This window comes from Schistocerca piceifrons, chromosome X (assembly GCF_021461385.2).
Source record: "Schistocerca piceifrons isolate TAMUIC-IGC-003096 chromosome X, iqSchPice1.1, whole genome shotgun sequence".
Lineage (NCBI taxonomy): Eukaryota > Metazoa > Arthropoda > Insecta > Orthoptera > Acrididae > Schistocerca > Schistocerca piceifrons.
In genome coordinates, this window is record NC_060149.1 from 226,946,029 (window position 1) to 226,968,421 (window position 22,393).

At 40.6% G+C, this 22,393-nt stretch overlaps 1 protein-coding gene across 1 annotated transcript in view; it reads right to left on the reverse strand.

The window, feature by feature from the left end:
• The window catches only part of LOC124722270 (glutaryl-CoA dehydrogenase, mitochondrial-like), a 43,478-nt gene extending 41,294 nt beyond the window's left edge, over nucleotides 1–2,184 (reverse strand). Inside the window, exons 1-2 of the mRNA XM_047247457.1 lie at nucleotides 2,171–2,184; nucleotides 1,143–1,362 (exon numbers count right to left, since the gene is read on the reverse strand). Of these exons, the coding sequence (XP_047103413.1) occupies nucleotides 1,143–1,362; nucleotides 2,171–2,184 (234 nt within the window). The remainder of the gene's footprint in view (nucleotides 1–1,142; nucleotides 1,363–2,170) is intronic.
• Nucleotides 2,185–22,393: the final 20,209 nt, after the last annotated feature.

Genomic DNA, 22,393 nt, shown 5'->3' on the forward strand with positions numbered 1-22,393 from the left:
GCTGCTAATAAATAAATGTTGTTTGTCATCTAGCTTGGTGCATACCTTTTGATGTAACACTACTTTGGTGATTTATGCATCAATTTTTCTGGTTATAGTTGGCATTACAAGGCTAAGTGGGTTTCCTTCCAAACCTTTCCACCTACGAAAAATTTGAGATGGTCACTGGGAATCAAACACAGGACCTTGGCATTACTAGGCACAAATGCTAACCACTAGACCACAATGTCACTTTGCTTATGTGGCTGTGACATTATCTTTTACTGCTGTGTCCTTAGAAGACTTGAAAGTATACGTATCATGCCAAAAAAGTGTGTGATGATGAGTGGAGGAGACACACTTTGATGGCCAAGGAACTGAAAATATAAATAAAATCACTCAGCACAGATTCAAACAAAAAGTCAGCATTGTCATCCTCCAATGAAACAGCAGCAAAGAATCAACAGATACACACGTAGAAAATAGCGATGTCACTGGGGAAGATAGTTTTCCAGATATTGCCCTTCTTACTGCTGCCCACTGTGAGCAGCCAAGGTGAGATATACTATGTGTCCCAATTCCGGTCTTATTCTAAATGGGTACTTCATTTAGATGTGAGTATAGACATTTAGCGTGCGACAGCACTCCTCTTGTAACAGTACTGGAAGGTACACAATTACTACCTCACCTCCTTGCTTATAGGGCATGAACACAGGGGCACCGGCACCCTGGCCAGATAATTGGATTGCTTTGCTGGGTAAAACTTCAGCTAAGGGAATTAAAATACACTCATCTATGGAATCTAAAGGAAGTTCTAGACATTACAGGCATAATAAAGAAGAAAATTGTAGAAAATAAAGTAACTTTTGCATCTGTTGCCTAAAGATGCTTCTACTAGAATAAAGAAATTTTTCTTGCTGTTCTGAGTTAATGCATACACAAAACATGACACTTTGCCCTCACTTGTTCCTACCAACACACAATTCTCATTTAACAAAGAATTAAATACTGCTCTTGGTTGGTGTCGCAACGTAGTTGTCAGTCTCACACATTGCAATTCTTGACTGAATTACTCTGCCCATATTCAGTATGTTCTGGTATAAGATTAGGGATCATGGTAGTGAGTTATGGTGACACATGACAAAAACAAAATTCAAGCTTACTTTGAAACTGGTCACACCAGGAAGAACGTTTTCCTCTGGAACTTCAACTTCATCTAAGAAAATCATTCCTGTAGCAGATGCCCGAAGTGAGAATTTGCCTTCTATTTTGGGTGTTGCCAATCCTTTAGCTCCATTCCATTCCACAATGAATCCTCGTAACTTGCCGTCTTCACATTTTGCCCAAATAATTAAAATATCTGCAACTGGGGCATTGCTTATCCTGAACAGACAATAAGTTACATAAACATAGATGCAGTATTACAAGTACACTTTTCAAATCAAAAGAAATCAACACAATGGAAACTCATCATAGATAGTATTAAGGAACAAGCATATGACAATATGATGTGTCTGAAATACCCAAATATAGCTACAGGTATGTACTATTATGCATGCCCACTCGGTTAGCTGTGCAGTCTAACGCACTGCTTTCCAGGTAGGAGGCATGCCGGTCCCCGGCACAAATCCATGCAATGGATTAGTGTTGAGGTCTGGTGTGCCAGCAAGTATGTGGATGGTTTTTAAGGCGGTTTTCCATCTGCCTTGGCAAATGTGGGCTGGTTCCACTTATTCTGCCTCAGTTACACTATGTCAGCGATTGCTTCACAAACACTTTCTCCATGTACGCATACACCATCATTATTCTACCATGCAAACATTGGGGTTACTCTCGTCTGGTGTGATATGTTCCTGGGGGAGGGGAGGTGTCCACTGGGGGCTGAACCGCGCAATAACCCTTGGTTCGGTGTGGGGCGGCGGTGGGGTGAGTGGACTGCTGTAACCTGTTGTGGGATTGTGTACCACTGTGGGCTATGGCAGGGACGAAGCCTCTCCATCATTTCTAGGTCCTCAGTTCCATACAATACAATATTATTATGCATGATTATTAACATAGAAAAGCACCAGTGTAGGATTTTTATAACATAAGAAATGATATTATTATTATTATTATTATTATTATTATTATTAACCTTTATTTGTCTATGATACCTTTACAGCCTTGAACATTGTAATTGCTGCACACTTACAATGATGATATCATGTCGTACATATAAGGAATACATAAGCTAAAATAGAAGCACATTAGATGCCATTATATAAACATTCAACGCCACTAATACACTGCAACATTCAAAAGTAATACTACTGATAATGGAGTTCAGAAATGTCTGAGTGGATATAAAAGTCTTTTAATTAACAGCTGTTTCAACTTGCTCTTAAAGAAATTTCCACAGAGCTGCTTCACATTATTTGGCAACCTATTATAAAATGCAAGTGGACTTTCATTTGTTGCACTTTTGTTACTCAGTATCATAATAACAACACCTTATGAGACCTTAGTTTCTCCCAGTGTATAGAATGTCGTCACCCAGCTGCATTCCCCTAAGTTATTTGAATACACCTTGTTCATGTATTGCATTAATAAAATCTCTATTCATTATGCTTATTGCATCATTCTCTTTTACAAATATAATTGTCATAAGCATATACCTTTATTGTATAGTCAATAAATTATACTTAATATAGTCCCAACACGACTAGTGTTTGCTTACAGTAGTAATAACCATAACTAGTATCTTCTGAAGCCTGAATATTTTATCCATGTAGACTGTGGGTGCTCCACCCCAAATTTCAGTCTCGTGTTGTAAATGAGAAGGGATTAATCCATAGAGCATTTGTTTAATAATAGGAGGAGTTATATATTTTTCAGGTGTTTTAGCAACCAAATATTTCAGCTAGTCTCTTTACAGATGTAGCTGACAGACTCTTTTCATGTAAGACACTCATCAATAACAATGTCTAAAAATTTATGTTTATTGGATGTTTCAACTGTAGACAGTGATTCAATATTTATATACACTTGAGACTGGTTGCAATTGAGCACCAACTTTATCACAACAGTCTTGGCCTTATTCGGCATAAGTTTATTCATGATCAGATGTTCCATGATTAGTTCAAAGTTGTCTTTATTGTTTTGGAATGCTATCTGCTCATTGCGGCTGAGGATAATAAATGCTGTATCAGCAGCATAGTTCACTAGCTTTAAGTTTTATGATCTAAGAATACTTCCCTGGGAACTCCAAAGTTGAGAGTCTTGTATACTGATTTTACTGTGGGGCATTCTTACTTCCATTCTTATAAGATAGTTTAGCATACTGTCTCCCATCTCAGAGATAACTTATGAATTTTAGTGATACTGCTATTATACCGCTAATTTGGATAAAAGTACTGTATGATTTATAGAACCAAATGCCTTATGCAAATCTAGAATTAATACTTGCAACACTTAATACAGTGAAAAACCATACTTCAACATAATTGTTTCTTTTGTATCTGCACAGGCACGACAACGTTGCAAAACATAGCCATCAGCACAAATGTCACTAATCTAGCCAACTGTGGGCACTCAACCCAGGAGCCTGGAAGCTGGACCGCAGAAGAGGATAAACTCAATGTGCAAGTTGATCTATGGGGGAACAGGGAGTCCAAACACCATGTAGAGACACAAGGAGAAAAGCACAAAATGCAACCAGCATGAATTACCAAACAAATAACATGTGGAAACAAGAGCATGCTGCAATGTGGAAGTCAGGTCAGTGTTAATCAATCACTCCATAGGAACTCACTGGCCCAACCTATCGTCCCTGGCAAGTAAACACCTGAGTCAGCAGTTCTGCCCATATGACACTCCACACATGACGTCCATGATAGCTTCTGCACTACTCTACCACAGAACCCACTGCAGTTCATCTGTGTCCATACATTTGTCTGCTGGTGGGGATACCAAAATTTCAATTGAGCAACACATTATTGGCTAGTTCTACAGCCCTGAAAGTTCTCCTTGGTACCCAAGCCACAAAACATAATATCTTTATTTATGCCAATGCAATGTTCTTCTACATGCACATTGATACAGGTATTTCAACGATTGGTGGTCCATTAAAGGTTCCCTTGCCTGAAGTGAAGTTCAGTACATTTCTATCATCTGTTCTATGCAAATAATTGAGGTTCAAAAAATTTTGAACTCAGGTCTACATTATTCATGTAATGTCCTGACAAACTGACAATTATTCTGGTATATGTTTCAAGTTTCCTGTTGTTGTTGTTGTTGCTGTTGTTGTTGTCTTCAGTCCTGAGACTGGTTTGATGCAGCTCTCCATGCTACTCTATCCTGTGCAAGCTTCTTCATCTCCCAGTACTTACTGCAACCTACATCCTTCTGAATTTGCTTAGTGTATTCATCTCTTGGTCTCCCTCTACAACTTTTACACGCCACGCTGCCCTCAAATGCTAAATTTGTGATCCCTTGATGCCTCAGAACATGTCCTACCAACCGATCCCTTCTTCTAGTCAAGTTGTGACACAAACTCCTCCTCTCCCCAATTCTGTTCAATACCTCCTCATTAGTTATGTGATCTACCCATCTAATCTTCAGCATTCTTCTGTATCACCACATTTCGAAAGCTTCTATACTACTCTTGTCCAACCTATTTACCGTCCATGTTTCACTTCCATACATGGCTACACTCCATACAAATACTTTCATAAACGACTTCCTGACACTTAAATCTATAATCGATGTTAACAAATTTCTCTTCTTCAGAAACGCTTTCCTTGCCATTGCCATTCTACATTTTATATCCTCTCTACTTCGACCATCATCAGTTGTTTTGCTCCCCAAATAGCAAAACTCCTTTACTACTTTAAGTGTCTCATTTTCTAATCTAATTCCCTCAGCATCACCCGACTTAATTCGACTACATTCCATTATCCTCATTTAGCTTTTGTTGATGTTCATCTTATATCCTCCTTTCAAGACACTGTCCATTCCGTTCAACTACTCTTCCAAGCCCTTTGCTGTCTCTGACAGAATTACAATGTCATCGGCGAACCTCAACGTGGGCTACAACCCCGTCTCACTCCCTTCCCAACCACTGCTTCCCTTTCATGCCCCTCGACTCTTATAACTGCCATCTACTTTCTGTACAAATTGTAAATAGCCTTTCGCTCCCTGTATTTTACCCCTGCCACCTTTAGAATTTGAAAGAGAGTATTCCAGTCAACATTGTCAAAAGCTTTCTCTAAGTCTACAAATGCTAGAAATGTAGGTTTGCCTTTTCTTAATCTATTTTCTAAGATAAGTAGTAGGGTCAGTATTGCCTCATGTGTTCCAACATTTCTGCGGAATCCAAACTGATCTTCGCCGAGGTTGGCTTCTACCAGTTTTTCCATTCGTCTGTAAAGAATTCGCGTTAGTATTTTGCAGTTGTGACTTATTAAACTGATAGTTCGGTAATATTCACATCTGTCAACACCTGCTTTCTTTGGGATTGGAATTATTATATTCTTCTTTAAGTCTGAGGGTATTTCGCCTGTCTCATACATCTTGCTCACCAGATGGTAGAGTTTTGTCAGGACTGGCTCTCCCAAGGCCGTCAGTAGTTCCAATGGAATGTTGTCTACTCCCGAGGCCTTGTTTCGACTCAGGTCTTTCAGTGTTCTGTCAAACTCTTCACACAGTATCGTATCTCCCATTTCATCTTCATCTACATCCTCTTCCATTTCCATAATATTGTCCTCAAGTACATCGCCCTTGTATAGACCCTCTATATTCTCCTTCCACCTTTCTGCTTTCCCTTCTTTGCTTAGAACTGGGTTTCCATCTGAGCTCTTGATATTCATACAAGTGGCTCTCTTTTCTCCAAAGGTCTCTTTAATTTTCCTGTAGACAGTATCTATCTTACCCCTAGTGAGATAAGCCTCTACATCCTTACATTTGTCCTCTAGCCATCCCTGCTTAGCCATTTTGCACTTCCTGTTGATCTCATTTTTGAGACGTTTGTATTCCTTTTTGCCTGTTTCACTTACTGCATTTTTATATTTTCTCCTTTCATCAATTAAATTCAATATTTCTTCTGTTACCTAAGGATTTCTACTAGCACTCGTCTTTTTACCTACTTGATCCTCTGCTGCCTTCACTACTTCATTCATTCTTCTACTGTATTTCTTTCCCCCATTCCTGTCAATTGTTCCATTATGCTCTCCCTGAAACTCTGTACAACCTCTCGTTTAGTCAGTTTATCCAGGTCCCATCTCCTTAAATTCCCACCTTTTTGCAGTTTCATCAGTTTTAATCTACAGTTCATAACCAGTAGATTGTGGTCACAGTCGACATCTGCCCCTGGAAATGTCTTACAATTTAAAACCTGGTTCCTAAATCTCTGTCTTACCATTATATAATCTATCTGATACCTTCTAGTATCTCCAGGATTCTTCCATGTATACAGCCTTCTTTTATGATTCTTGAACCAAGTGTTAGCTATGATTAAGTTATGCTCTGTGCAAAATTCTACCAGATGGCTTCCTCTTTCATTTCTCTCCCCCAATCCGTATTCACCCACTATGTTTCCTTCTCTCCCTTTTCCTACTCTCGAATTCCAGTCACCCATGAGTATTAAATTTTCGTCTCGCTTCATTACCTGAATAATTTCTTTTATCTCATCATACGTTTCATCAATTTCTTCATCATCTGCAGAGCTAGTTGGCATATAAACTTGTACAATTGTTGTAGGCGTGGGCTTCGTGTCTATCTTGGCCACAATAATGCGTTCACTATGTTGTTTGTAGTAGCTTACCTGAACTCCTATTTTTTTATTCATTATTAAACCTACTCCTGCATTACCCCTATTTGATTTAGTATTTATAACCCTGTATTCACCTGACCAAAAGTCTTGTTCCTCCTGCCACCGAACTTGACTAATTCCCACTATATCTAACTTCAACCTATCCATTTCCCTTTTTAAATTTTCTAACCTACCTGCCCGATTAAGGGATCTGACATTCCATGCTCCGATCCGTAGAACGCCAGTTTTCTTTCTCCTGATAACGACATCCTCTTGAGTAGTCCCCGCCCAGAGATCCGAATGGGGGACTGTTTTACCTCCGGAATATGTTACACAAGAGGACGCCATCATCATTTAACCATACAGTAAAGCTGCATGCCCTCGGGAAAAATTATGGCTGTAGTTTCCCCTTGCTTTCAGCCGTTCGCAGTACCAGCACAGCAAGGCCGTTTTGGTTAGTGGTGCAAGGCCAGATCAGTCAATCATCCAGACTGTTGCCCCTGCAACTACTGAAAAGGCTGCTGCCCCTCTTCAGGAACCACACATTTGTCTGGCCTCTCAACAGATACCCCTCCGTTGTGGTTGAACCTATGGTACGACCATCTGTATCGCTGAGGCACGCGAGCCTCCCCACCAACGGCAAGGTCCATGGTTCCTGTTAATAAGTCGTAATTCTTTCATAAAGTACAATGTATTCCCTTCCACAGAGAAGAGCAAGCAATAAGAACTGAAATAGACCAGCAATAACTTCAGCAACACCATCAACTACTTCAGTAACAACTAAACAAACAGGAGAGCCAATAAAAAAGTTTGGAATAATGCAGTCACCAACAGTCTTAGGAGATACACGCTTTAGTGTCCCTACTACCATGTCCAGCGTCATTTGTGCAATTCCAAGAAACACAGGGGCTTGAGACTCTTACAGGCAATACCAAAAGCAACATTTTGAGGTGTTCCAGGTGCATTGTGTGAATGTATGTAATTCACTTTTGTAATGGTTCTGCCACACATCTGTCACTGGCAGAAAACTTGAGAGGCTATCATTTCTTATACCAGGTAAACTCTTATATTATTATGTTAATTGCTAAATAATATTTTAACATTTTATTTTAGACAGCGAAAATAACCACTAAATTTTTGTACTATTCTGAACCACACAATGATAAAATTACTGTCATAACAAAGCAGCAAGAATGGGGACCAATGAGAATATGTTGGGGGCAACAGAAAGGGAGAAAAGACATGGGAGTGTGTCCTCTGTGACAGAAACAAACAGAAGGCTGTCAGAGGTGGGAGCTTTCCACTGTTTATGGTCAAGATACAGGACAGCAGTAGCAGCCACCAGGGGGTCTTCAGCATGGACTGGTGAAGAAGGACATGGCACCTGATCCCACATAACGCTGCCATTGTAGGTGATGCAGCCACTGCCATTATGGACACTCCATCCAGAATTAGGAGCTCATTCAATTGTTAAGTCCTAGTCTCCAAGATTACAGGGGTAATAGTCTCAAAAGGCCAAAATGGCTGTCATTTGCTATGCTACACAAAGGAAGCATCAACTACCATTTTGTAAAATGATCCCTGTTGCTTCAGAGACTTGCTGTAAGGACATTTTATTAACTGAACTTAATGCTGTAGCAGTGGTTCAGAAATTCATTTATGTAAGCTACCATGTTTGCTGAGAATACGTAAGTCACAAGATATTTGAACCTGTGAGTTATCATCTCCCAAGTCACCGTAAATTAGTGACTCAACCCCTTTTGCAAAATTTCTTCTAAAAAATATAGTACGGAAAGATATCACAGCAGCTATGGAGTTTAGTGGCATCATCTTGCCAAAAGTGCTATGAAGACATCACAACTAACTGAACTTTCCAACTACATAGAACTGTAACCACAATAATTTAAAAAAATAGAGTTTACTGTTTCATTTACCTTTCACTTGATTAACTCTGTCACTATTAACTTTTTACTGGACTGTATACTGAACTCTTATTTTTTCTCAATACTATCTCAGAAGCAAAACTGGTAAGAAACTTGTATTTTTCATCTTATTCATGTATATGTTTGGACTCAACTTTTTCCATGAAGTTGAGTGTCACCTGTCAGCACTGTTGGCCACAGAACTCAGGTTACTGTGGAGCAGAGATATGAATGTATCAAGTTTTCCTTTGCAGGAAAACAATTTCATAACTACTATGACCAAATGTGAGAAGAGCAAGGGAGGTTGTAGAGAGTGAAAGTGATGGAGGTTGAGGCCAGCCTGTTGCCAGGGGCAGAGAGGTTTTTGTATGGGCATTTATGAACCCAGTGTAGTGGGAACACAGTATAGCACATATCTATGTAGAACTAGCATTTCTATTGTTAATAACTTTTCTCATACAGCTCAGGATAATAAAAAAATAACTACTAATTTTCTGTCTAAAATAAAACATACAATCTTATTTTGTAGTAAATATTATCTTAATTATCTCTTTGTCTGCTGTGTAAAAGACTCAAACTGTTGTGACAGTGCCATGACATTTAACAGTGCCGCCACGACAGTACGCGCAAATGGCGATAGAGGCACTCCGCAACTCGGCTGAGCGCGGGAGTGCCACCTAGCTACGAATGGCGGCGGCCGCATGTCACGGCACGGCAGTCGAATAAGAGATACTGAGTTGTTATCATGTAACCAGCTATTGCTTCTAAGTGAGTGTGTTTGAATATCCACGCAATTATTGGGGATTAAAGGTTATAACACTTTTTGGCAACGAGGTCGGATATTTTCACTGCGTTGTGGATTTGTGTGTTCGTGACGGGGCAGACATGGAACAGCTTATGCAAGCGCTCATTGAACAACAAACACAGTTGACGGCTGCTATTCAGGCATTGTTGACATCGCTTACTCATCGTCTGGCTTCCTCTTCTCTGCCTCCATTCTCTCCATACGATGAGGCTGCTGAAGACTGGGATGATTATGCGAAGCGTTTGCGGCAACACTTCTTGGCTTTCGGCGTTGTCGACGCTCCTATGTGTAAGTCGTTATTTCTATCTTGGGTTTCCCCACGGATCTATCAGCTGCTATCTCAGTTAGCCCCTCTGCGGGAACCTGCCTCTCTGTCCTTCCAGGAAATGTGTGACTTATTGTCTAACTATTACCGAAAAAACACCCACGTCGTTGCCACCCGTGTGGCGTTCTACCAGTGTCGTAAACAGCCCCATCAATCATACCGGGCTTGGGCGGTGGAAGTACACGGTCTGAGTAGGAAATGTCAGTTTGTCACGGACACTCATCATGAGTCTTATGCTGATTCAATGGTTAGGGATGTTATTCTACGGCTTGCTCCTGTTAAAGAAGTTCGGCAACATGCCCTACAACTGCCAAACCCGTCGTTGTCGGAAGTTCTAAGCATCGCTCAATCCTTTGAAGTGTCTCACACTGCTGGCGCGCAAATAGATGTGTGGTGTGATGTAGGCGCTGTACAGTCAACTTTCGACCCGGACAATTTGCCTGTTTCACAGGAGAACGAAGATGTGGCGGCGGTTCACTCGCGTAAGCAACGTCGCGTTGGGCCGCAACGCTCGCAGCGACAACAGCAACCACGGAAGCAGGTTCGTTGCCCACTTCCTTCTTGTCCACATTGTTTCGTACAGCATGACAGGGCCGTGTGTCCAAAATGTTGGGCCACGTGTAATTCATGTAGGAAAAAAGGCCACATTGCTTCTGTGTGTCAGTCCCCTAAAGTTCCTGTCAACGAGGACAAGGCATCGGACATGGATGTTAACTGTGTGCTTTCTCAAACAAATAAGTTGTTTGTTACTGTTCGTGTTCTGGATAAAGACATTCGCATGCAAGTGGGCACTGGCTCTGCAGTAACTCTCATTAATTCTCGCACGTATTTGGAGTTGGGCTCCCCTCTCTTGTCTCCAGTTACGCGAAATCTGAGAACTTATAATAAACAGAAAATTCCCATCATTGGCCAGTTTGATGCTTCCACTGCCTACAAGTCTGTTGTTCGGCCCCTCACATTTTATGTAGTGGATCATGCGGGCTGTAATGGAACTGACGAATAGACGTCATTTTATGTTATGATACACTATTAGACATCACTTTATTTTATTATTCACTAAAGTCGTGTTATAAAAGTTTTTGCTTAAGATAATACTAACTTAGGTGTTGCGATCAATAATCGATATTGGAATTGTATGTTCTTTGTAGCTTATGACCGTGTTCTTTGGTCTACTACGGGCTTTCAGCCACTTGTGTGTTGGCCGCGGTTGAGTGTAGTTGTGCATATAGTTCTTGCAATAAATGTGTTTGATACAAAGAAACCGTGGAATACTGCGTCGTTTTTCGATAGTCCAGTAATAATTAAAAAACCCGCACCTTTTTCTTGGACCCAAAGCAGCCAAGGAATCATCGCCTAGACAACAAGAAGCCACAAGGACAACGCAGACACAGCAGCATCAACAAAGGAGACATCATGGCCAGCTCTACTAAATTACTTTACAGCCATTAGCTACACCGTAACGGTGTCCTTATGGAGTTAACTTTTCCTGCACAGTAGAGCCGGTTCGTGACAGGGCACTGAAAACCTGTTCGGTTATGATGCTTTCCAGTTGTTCAGGTTCTCCGTTGATGATGATGTGCACCTCATATCTGAGGATATTCCGTATCAACAGCTGGATGGATTGGGTTCTGAATTTTTGTTCGTGTTCTCTGCTGGCCTGTGTCGTGCCAAGGATTTTGAAGCCCACATTACTCTTAAACCTACAGCTTGCCCTAAGTTTTTCCTGGCACGCCCTATTCCGCTAGCGTTGCGTGCACCTGTCAAGGCTGAGATAGACAGGTTAACAGCTTCGGAGATTCTCCTTCCTGTTACCTCCAGCGAATGGGCATCACCAATCGTGGTGGTTTCTAAACCAAACGGGAGTCTGCGATTGTGTGGTGATTTTAAAGCCACTGTCAACGCTCAGAGCCTCATTGACACTTATCCCCTTCCCCGTCATGAGGAGTTATTTACCAAGCTCACTGGGGGCCAGTTCTTTTCCAAACTTGACTTATCGGAGGCGTACCATCAGTTGCCATTGGATGCTTCTTCTAAGGAATTTCTCGTCATCAACACTCCTTGTGGGTTGTATCAGTACCAGCGGGTACCATTTGCCGTCGTTCGCGCGCCGGCCACTTTTCAGCGGTTTTTGGAACAGCTCACGGCTTCCGTTCCTGGCTGCATAAACTATCTGGATGACATTCTTGTCACGGGGGCCTCCACTGAGGAGCACCTTCGCAATTTGCGTTCACTGTTTCGGGTTTTGCATTCGGCTGGGTGGAGGTGCAATCTGGACAAGTCACAGTTCTTCCAACCCTCCATTGTGTATCTTGGTTTCCACTTGTCCCGTGAGGGTATACGTCCTCTACGTCAGCATGTTGCGGCCATTAACGCTCTACCCCGGCCGTCTACGGTCAAAGAACTTCAGGCGTTTCTAGGCAAGATTGCTTGTTATCACAAATTCATTCCATCCGTGGCGGCGGTCGCTCATCCTCTGCATCAGTTGTTATGAAAAAACGTCCCTTTCTGCTGGTCCGACGAGTGTGAGCAGGCTTTTGTCCGCCTGAAGGCTCATTTGCAGTCAGCGCCTTGTCTTGCCACATTCCGTCCGGATCAGCACTTGGTTCTGGCGACTGATGCGTCACAGTATGGCCTAGGGGCTGTTCTCGCCCATCGGTATGAGGATGGGTCGGAACGACCCATTGCCTATGCTTCCAAGACCCTCAATGATGCGCAACGGCATTACTGTCAAATCGAAAAGGAGGTGCTCGCTATCATTTATGCTCTAAAAAAGTTCAGCATTTTTTTGTATGGTTCTAAATTTCACCTCATCACTGACCACAAGCCGCTGGTCTCTCTGTTCAGCCCATCGGCGTCGCTTCCGGATAAGGTAGCTCACCGCCTGCAACGTTGGGCCTTATACTTGTCTCATTTTCACTATGAGATTCACTATCGCCCCACGGCCCAGCACGCCAACGCTGACGCATTGTCGCGATTGCCGATGGGCCCCGACCCAGTTTTCGATCGTGATGAACTACTCTGTTTCCACATTGATGAGGAAGAACGTCGTGCAGTCGAGGGTTTTCCACTCACAGGTTCGCAGGTCGCGTCAGCTACTGCGCAGGACATGGTCCTGCGTCAGGTGATCGGTTTTGTTCAACGGGGTTGGCCGGACAGGACCCAGGGCCGGGCATCGGATCCCCTTTGCAACTACCATGCCTTGCGCCTTCGTCTGTCTGTTCGTGATGGTGTTGTTCTTCTGGCCACGGATGGTGCATCTCCATGGGTCGTGGTGCCAGCTTCTCTTCTCAAAGATGTTCTCAAACTGTTGCATGAAGGCCATTGGGGTATTTCTTGGACTAAGTCCCTGGCCCGCAGGCACATTTATTGGCCCGGTATTGATTCGGACATCGCCCACATGGTTGCTGCGTGTGGTCAGTGTGCTCAACAACTGGCTGCACCTCGTACAATGCCCTCTCCGTGGCCTGATCCAGCACAGCCATGGGAACGGGTGCACGCTGACTTTCTCGGCCCCTTCCTCGGTATTTATTGGCTACTGTTGATTGACGCCTTCTCGAAGTTTCCGTTTGTTGTTCGATGTTCGTCGGCCACCACTGCGGCGACGACGCTGGCTTTGTCCAAAATCTTTGTGCTAGAAGGTCTTCCATCCACGATCATCACAGACAATGGCCCTCAGTTCTCTTCGCAGTCCTTCTGTGATTTTTGTACTGGACAAGGGATTCATCATGTTACAGCACTGCCCTTCCATCCGCAATCGAATGGGGAGGTCGAGTGCCTTGTCTGCAGTTTCAAAAGCCAGATGAAAAACTTCCGTAGTGATTTATCCACAGATGACGCTCTGCTGCAATTTCTGAGTTCTTATCGCTTCACGCCTCTGGGTGATCGCAGCCCTGCTGAACTCTTGCATGGCCGCAAACCGCGCACTCTACTGCACCTGCTTCACCCTGTCAGGCCTTGTGCTGTGTCCCCTAGTGCGGGAAAATACTTGGTGGGTGCCGACATGTGGGCATGAGAGTATGGATCTCACCCTAAATGGATTCCAGGGGTGGTCAAGGCTCTTCGCGGCCGCCGGCTTTGTGAAATACATACGGACGACGGCATGGTTGTTCGTGATTACGACTAGATGCGCCCACGAGTGGTGGCCACGCCGGTGCCACCACCCCTTCCTTCTCCTCCACCAGCCCGAGAAGCCAGTCCTGTCGCTGCTGCTGATCTACCGTACGTGTTGATGGAGCCGCCGTCGCTACCATTGCCGAGTACACCGGAACCGGCCCCAGTTGCGACGCCGCCTTCTCCAGGACCCATCTCGCTGGAGCACAGCCCCAGGTCCACGACACCTATGGATTCTGCTCCGGAGTTTTCACCCATCTCATCCATGAGGCACATTCCACGCACGAGCTTCTGTCCTGGACATTTTCGACCATACTCTCGTGTCTCTCCGCAGGATCTTCTCGGGGCCTCACAAGAGGCCATGGATGTCTCCGTACTGTCCATGTCTGCAAGGAAGTGAGTGTTTTTTTTTTCTTCAAGAGGGGAAAAGTGTTGTGACAGTGCCATGACATTTAACAGTGCCGCCACGACAGTACGCGCAAACAGCGATAGAGGCGCTCCGCAACTCGGCTGAGCGCAGGAGCGCCACCTAGCTACGAATGGCGCCAGCCGCATGTCACGGCACGGCAGTCGAATAAGAGATACTGAGTTGTTATCATGTAACCAGCTATTGCTTCTAAGTGAGTGTGTTTGAATATCCACGCAATTATTGGTGATTAAAGGTTATAACACAAACCCTTCCATCTTCATACTCTTCATCAATATTTTGCCACATTTGATAACTTTTGAGACAAAAATTAGGTCAAAATATAACAGAACCGTTACAATTTCTTGTCATGGATAGAGACACAAATATTTAAGGTACTGAGAAAATATACGCCATTAATGAACCCAGTCTCGTTGCCTATGGCCCATTCCAGTCATATGTCAACAAGGAAAGCCACTTTGTTGTATATCAGTGCCAGAAGCATCAGGGGCAACTTTATGAGGTACTATATTTGTGGTTTGACCTGTAAATGCCATTTCCATGAAACAAATGAAGATCTTTGTATAAAATGTTTTCAGTTTTCTTGCCATGTGAAATCAGAGTAAAATCTAAAAATTTTGATGATTATATCAATCGACTTCATCAACAGTACCTAACAGCAACCACCTGATGGATGTAATCATTAAAACCTAAATGTTTTACTATAATTTCAAGCAGCAAAAAGACTAAAAACACCAGATTCTATATGTTTAAATTCTGAATTTGAACAGTCGTATACAAACTTCCTAATGCACAGTGGTACTGTCCATTTTAGGAACTCTGTTGTGAGTAATTAAAACTAGATGATCACACAGTAGAAGACTATCATACAGATTTGGAAGTTGCAATGCCAGGAGATTTGAAAGTAGAAGTGCCGTACAGCTCAAACTGCATCACTTCCCTCACGTTCAATACCATCAACAGCCTATAACAGTACACACCCCATTGGCAAGCCATGTGGGTTGATCATTCATAGCAAAAGAGGCTACTCCCAAAGAAAGCAACAGAGTGACAACACAGCAAAACTGGTTTGTCACTTATGTACATAGGATGTGACAATCTAACTTGAAGACATCTGTAGGCCACATAAATTTAAAAATCCTCAGCTATTTGTGATCTCAGCCAGTGTGGACATAACGCAGTCACTTAGTCAGCTTTAATGATTATTGCAAACACAAAACTATGTTCCATTTGGAAACTTCATTTCATTTGACCCCATAATTAGGGATGCTGTTAAGTCAGTGTCCAATGCAATTCCCTACTAAGTATTCAGAAACCTCTGCCATTAATTTGCTATGATTTTCTCACCTGGATCAGGGTGTGCTACAAGTTATGAAGCCAACCATGGACCTTGGTGCAGTGGGATGGCTTGTGTGCCTCCAAGATACAGTTACCTGCACGATAGGTGTAACCACATGTGAGGGGTGTCTGACTCAGATTAACATAGGCCTCCTGAAGAGAGATAGCAGGTTGTTCAGTAGTTGTTGGGATGATTGATTGATCTGGTATTGTAATATTAACCAATATGGCCTTTCTATGTTGGTACTCCACTGGCTGAAATCAAGAGGAAACTACAGCTATTAGATTTGCTGAGGACACACAGTTCTATTGCATGGTTTAACGGTGCTGGTATCCCCTTGTTTAGAGGGCCAGTAATTTGATAGCAATAAATGGGAAATGGGAAAAATAGTGGGAAAATATGGACTAGAGGAAAGGAATGGAAGGGGAAGCAGCCTGACAGAATTTTGCACAGAGTATAGTTTCATCATTTCCACACTTGATTTAAGAATCATGAAAAGAAATTTGTATGCAAAGAAAAGACCTTAAGACACAAGACGGTTTCAAAGTGAAAAATATTTCAAGGGACAGATGTGGACTCAGACCATATTATAGTGGTTACAGACTGCAGATTAAAACTAAAGAAATTGCAGAAAAGCAGGAAATTAAGGAGATGGGGCTGCCTAAGTTAAAGGAACCAGAGGTGGTTGAGAATTGCACTTGGAGCATTACGAATTAACTGAAACAGGCAGAAGGAATACAGTAAAAAATGAAAGGGTAGCATAATGAAAGCAGCATAGAATTATAAAGGCAAGAAGAAAGGCCCAGTAGAAATCCTTGGATAACACATGAGATATGGAATGTAACTGACCGAAAAGAGAAAATACAAAAATGCAGTAAATGATGGTGTCAAAAGGGAATGCAGATGTGTAAAACATCTGACTGACAGAATTGCAACATGGTAAAGCAGGAATGACTAGGGGAGGAATATGAAGCTGTAAAAGCATGCATGACTACAGGAAAGACATATGCTGCCTAAAGAAAAATCATAGAGACCTTTGCAGAAAACAGAAGCAGCTGTATGGATGTCAAGAGCCCAGTTGGCAAGCTACTACCAAGTTAAGAAAGGAAGGCTGGAAGTTGGAAGGAATATGTGGAAGGGAAATAAAGTTGAAGACTATATTATAGAAAGGGAACAGGAAGTAGATGAATATGAGATAACACATTTGATTCTGCAATAAGAATTTGGTAGACAGCTGAAAGAGCTAAGACAAAACAAGGCACGTAGGGTGGATGACAATCCCTCAGAATTACAAAGAGCCTTGGGAGAGCCAGATATGAAAAAAACTAGTCCACCTTGAGTGCAAGATTTGTAAGAAATATAAACTTATTTCAAGAAAAATGTAATAATTCCAATTCCAAAAAAGGCAGGTGCTGGCAGGTGTGAATATTACTGAACTATCAGATTATTATTATTATTATTATTTCTTTCCTTTCTCAGACATTATGTATGGTTAAAAATGGAAAGTGACGCGGACCTTGATCAAGTGTGACTTCCTTTTAACTGTACGGTATATGTTACATTGCATTTAGGAACTTTTGGGTAATTGAACATGTATCAATAATTACAGATTTCTGTAGTTGTATATATACATTTGGATGTAGCAGTATTGCATCGATGTACTGGTGGATATTGTGTGGTATGACTCCTGTAGTTGATAGTATAATTGGTATAATGTCAACTTTATCCTGATGCCACATGTCCTTGACTTCCTCAGCCAGTTGGATGTATTTTTCAATTTTTTCTCCTTTTTTTTCTTCTGTATATTTGTTGTATTGGGTATGGATATTTCGATCAGTTGTGTTAATTTCTTCTTTTTATTGGTGATTATGATGTCAGGTTTGTTATGTGGTGTTGTTTTATCTGTTATAATGGTCCTGTTCCAGTATAATTTGCATTCATCATTCTCCAGTACATTTTGTGGTGCATACTTGTATGTGGGAACGTGTTGTTTTATTAGTTTATGTTGTATGGCAAGTTGTTGATGTATTATTTTTGCTACATTGTCATTTCTTCTGGGGTATTCTGTATTTGCTAGTATTGTACATCCACTTGTGATGTGATCTACTGTTTCTATTTGTTGTTTGCAAAGTCTGCATTTATCTGTTGTGGTATTGGGATCTTTAATAATATGCTTGTTGTAATATCTGGTGTTTATTGTTTGATCCTGAATTGCAATCATGAATCCTTCCATCTCACTGTATATATTGCCTTTTCTTAGCCATGTGTTGGATGCGTCTTGACCGATGTGTGGCTGTGTTAGATGATACGGGTGCTTGCCATGTAGTGTTTTCTTTTTCCAATTTACTTTCTTCATATCTGTTGATGTTATGTGATCTAAAGGGTTGTAGAAGTGGTTATGAAATTGCAGTGGTGTAGCCGATGTATTTATATGAGTGATTGCTTTGTGTATTTTGCTAGTTTCAGCTCGTTCTGGAAAGTATTTTCTTAAATTGTCTACCTGTCCATAATGTAGGTTTTTTATGTCGATAAATCCCCTTCCTCCTTCCTTTCTGCTTAATGTGAATCTTTCTGTAGTTGAATGTATGTGATGTATTCTATATTTGTGGCATTGTGATCATGTAAGTGTATTGAGTGCTTCTATGTCTGTGTTACTCCATTTCAATACTCCATATGAGTAGGTCAATATTGGTATAGCATACGTATTTATAGCTTTTATCTTGTTTCTTGCTGTCAGTTCTGTTTTCAGTGTTTTTGTTAGCCTTTGTCTATATTTTTCTTTTAGTTCTTCTTTAATATTTGTATTATCTATTCCTAGATATTTATAGGCATCTGTTTTATCCATCGCTTCTATACAGTCGCTATGGTCATCCAATATGTAATCTTCTTGTTTAGCGTGTTTTCCCTTGACTATGCTATTTTTCTTACATTTTTCTGTTCCAAAAGCCATATTTATATCATTGCTGAATACTTCTGTTATCTTTAGTAATTGGTTGAGTTGTTGATTTGTTGCTGCCAGTAGGTTTAGATCATCCATGTATAGCAAATGTGTGATTTTGTGTTGGTATGTTCCAGTAATATTGTATCTATAATTTGTATTATTTAGCATGTTGGATAGTGGGTTCAGAGCAAGGCAGAACCAGAAAGGACTTAATGAGTCTCCTTGGTATATTCCACGCTTAATCTGTATTGGCTGTGATGTGATATTATTTGAATTTGTTTGGATATTAAGTGTGGTTTTCCAATTTTTCATTACTATGTTTAGGAACTGTATCAATTTAGGATCTACTTTGTATATTTCCAATATTTGTAGTAACCATGAGTGGGGTACACTATCAAAAGCTTTTGGTAATCAATGTATGCATAGTGTAGTGACCTTTGTTTAGTTTTAGCTTGATATGTCACCTCTGCATCTATTATCAGTTGCTCTTTACATCCTCGTGCTCCTTTGCAACAGCCTTTTTGTTCTTCATTTATAATTAACTTCAGTCATTACACAGAAATTAATAGCACATACAACACAGAACAAAATTATAAATGAAGAACAAAAAGGCTGTATAAGTGGGAATGCATTTACATCGATTGGACGAACATTATGAAAACAAACACTCGAAACCGACGTTTCACGTAAGTCACATGCAACGAAAAATCTGTAACGCAACCATCTGTGTGTGGCGTGTTTATAATTACGTTTTATTTATATTTTAGGACAATTCATCTATAAAAACACACCAAATGTCAGAAATAAAATCGTGTAAACCGTCTGATGATGAGTCACAACGATTCGAAACCGGTAACGGTTTCCTTTGAATAAAGGAACTCAAAGTAAATTTGTGGCTGGTTGCTGTCCTAACACCATCAACATTTGTCTTCAAACAACAGCCACGGTCTCCAACATGTCATCATATGACAAAATTTCATTAAGCTGAAATTTTTCTTCTATATGTAACATGTGTGTCACTTCGTGTTCTATTTTTGCTTGTTCTGGTGGTTGTCTTAAGATTTCGTTTTCCTCTGATTGTTTAATTGATGCATGTTGTTCTTTGTTTATTTGCTCTGGGATGTTTGAGTCCATTACTGTATTTTCTTCTTCTTCTGATTCCACATTATTTTGTTCTAGTATTTGTTGTACTTGTTGTTTGATGTTTTCTAATTCTGACTGCGGTATCCTGTTATTTTTCATTATTACATGGATCTGATCAGCTAGTCACTGTTCTGTTAAAAATTTTAATTCTGGGTATCTGGTAATAAATGTTGCATATACTTGTGATCTGTATCCAGTTGTGTTGGTTCCTAAGTTTGTTGCTTGGTAATAACAGAACATGAGGTGTCGGTTAACTTTAACTGACCATCTCATCCTCTGTCTTTGTTTTCCTTCTAGACTGGTTGGAGGAAGCATATCCTGCAAAACACCTCTATTTGGATTTAAATCATTTTCCGTGTGGCTAGCAGTGTCGTTACCATTGTGGACGGGCATAGGGTTCAAGCATCGTCCCCGACCATGACAGCGCTTGTTTGAGGCTTCATTAGTTCTGTCCTGAACCAACTAATCACACTAAAAGGGGGGTTAGCCCGATTAGTGGTTTGTTCTTTTTGTCGCCTTTTACGACTGCCAGAACATACCAGAGGCCTATTCTTTCCCCGGGCCTCCACGGGTTTTATTATTATTATTATTATTATTATTATTATTACTATTATTATTCATGTATGGGCCCAATAGGACTACGCAAGGTACAATCCATCAATGTCACTTTTGATGGTTGGCCTCCCCTTTTGTGTGTAAATTTGTTTCATCCTTTCAGAATGACGTCTCTTTCTTTCAGCAGATCACGATGTTGCAGTCCATTTTCTAATTTCCCTCTGACCAACTTTCCAATCAAATATCTTATGCCTGAATGTTTCTCTACATGTAATGTCTGCCTGAGTTATACCAGCTACTTTAAGATCCTCCTTCATTGCAGAAATCCATTTAATTTGGTCAGTTATGGCCTTATTTCTGTTTTTGTAGAGTTCTACTATTTGTTTTGTCAACCTAGTGGGTGCCATTCTTTAAATGTGTCCATAAAATTTAAGTCTTTGTTTTCTCATGTCACCATGTATGTCTGTGTATTTTTCTATTGCCTTATTACTTCTCAGCCTATAAATATCTCCAGCAGTAATTTTGGGCCCTAATATTTTTTTAATAATCTTTCTTTCTTTTGAATTTCTTCAATGTCCCTCTTTCTATTTAAAATTAACATTTCTGCCCCATAAAAACATTCAGGTTTGACACAGTGCTGTAATGCCTAAGTTTACTGAATTTAGAAAGTGATTTTTTTGTTATAAATATTTTTTGTTAATCTGAATGCAGTTGCCATTTTTTGACAGCGATTTTCATTTGCCGCTTTTTTCAGATTGATTTCTTCTATGGTTTCCCCCCAAGTATTTGAACTGAGAAATCCTTTTTAATTTTCCATCTTTTGTGGTCACAAATTTTGGTGCTAGTTTCTTGCATGTCATATATTCTGTTTCTTCAAATGATTTTTGTAGTCTTACTTTTTTCTACAACTTCGTTAAGAATTTAAATTTGTTTTTGACCTGTGGTAATATCACTAGTTAAAATTGCCAGATCATCTGCAAAAGCGAGGAAATCTACTCTAATATTACTTCTACCTAACTTGATTGATTGATCTATATTTTGACTTGATGTTTGCTATCGCCATTCTGTAATTACCAGTTAAACAGTAATTGGGAGAGTCCAGCTCCCTGTCTAACACCAGTTGTTATATCAAATGTTTCAGAAATTTCTCACATGAATTTAACTTTAGAGCTAGTGTCAGTTAATGTTTCCTCATTAAGTGTGAGAGTTTTATTATCTAGCCCTTCTTCCTACAAAATGTGGAAAAAGAGATTCACGATCAACTGAGTTGTAGGTCTTTTTAAAATCCACAAATGTACTTACAATATTGTTACCAGAAATTCTTTGGTGCCTAAGGATTAGTTTTAAATTAGGAATTTGTTCTGGACAGGATCTGTTTGGTCTATAGTCTCTTGGTATTCACCAGTTTTAGGTTCTAACTATCCTTGGGCTCAATCAAGTAAACATTGCGAGAGAATTTTGTATGTGACCAGAAGCGGAGAGATTCCTCAGTAATTATTAACATTGGCTCTATCCCCTTTTTTATGCAATTGATGAATCAGGGCAATTTTCCAGTCCTCAGGTATTTCCTCAGATTGCCAGATATGTCCTATTAGTTGAGTGATCTATTTTATAGTGTTAGGGCCAGCTTATTTTTAGTAGTTCTGCAATTATACCATCTTTTCTGTAAGCTTTATTGTTCTAAGTCTGTTAATTTGTTTAATTATTTTAATTTCATCAGGTTCTTTAGAATTAGCGTTGGTGTTATTTTGCTGTGGTTGGAATTTATTCGGTGGTTCTAGACAGCTTAAAAGTTTTAAAAATAATTAGCAAATGCCGTACAATTTTCCTGGTTGTTAAGAGGCAAACTGCCATTTTCATTTTTGAAGCAAAGACTTTGAGGTTGGTAACCAGTGAGTATTGTTTTGAATGTCTTATAAAAGTTTCTTGTATTGTTCTTTTGGAAGTCTTTTTGGTTTATAAAAGTTGGGCATTTTCACAGTTTCTTTTAGTCTGTCGGATTAATTTAGATGTTCCTTTTATTACAGTTAGAAAGGTGTTGCACATATTTTCAGTTTTGT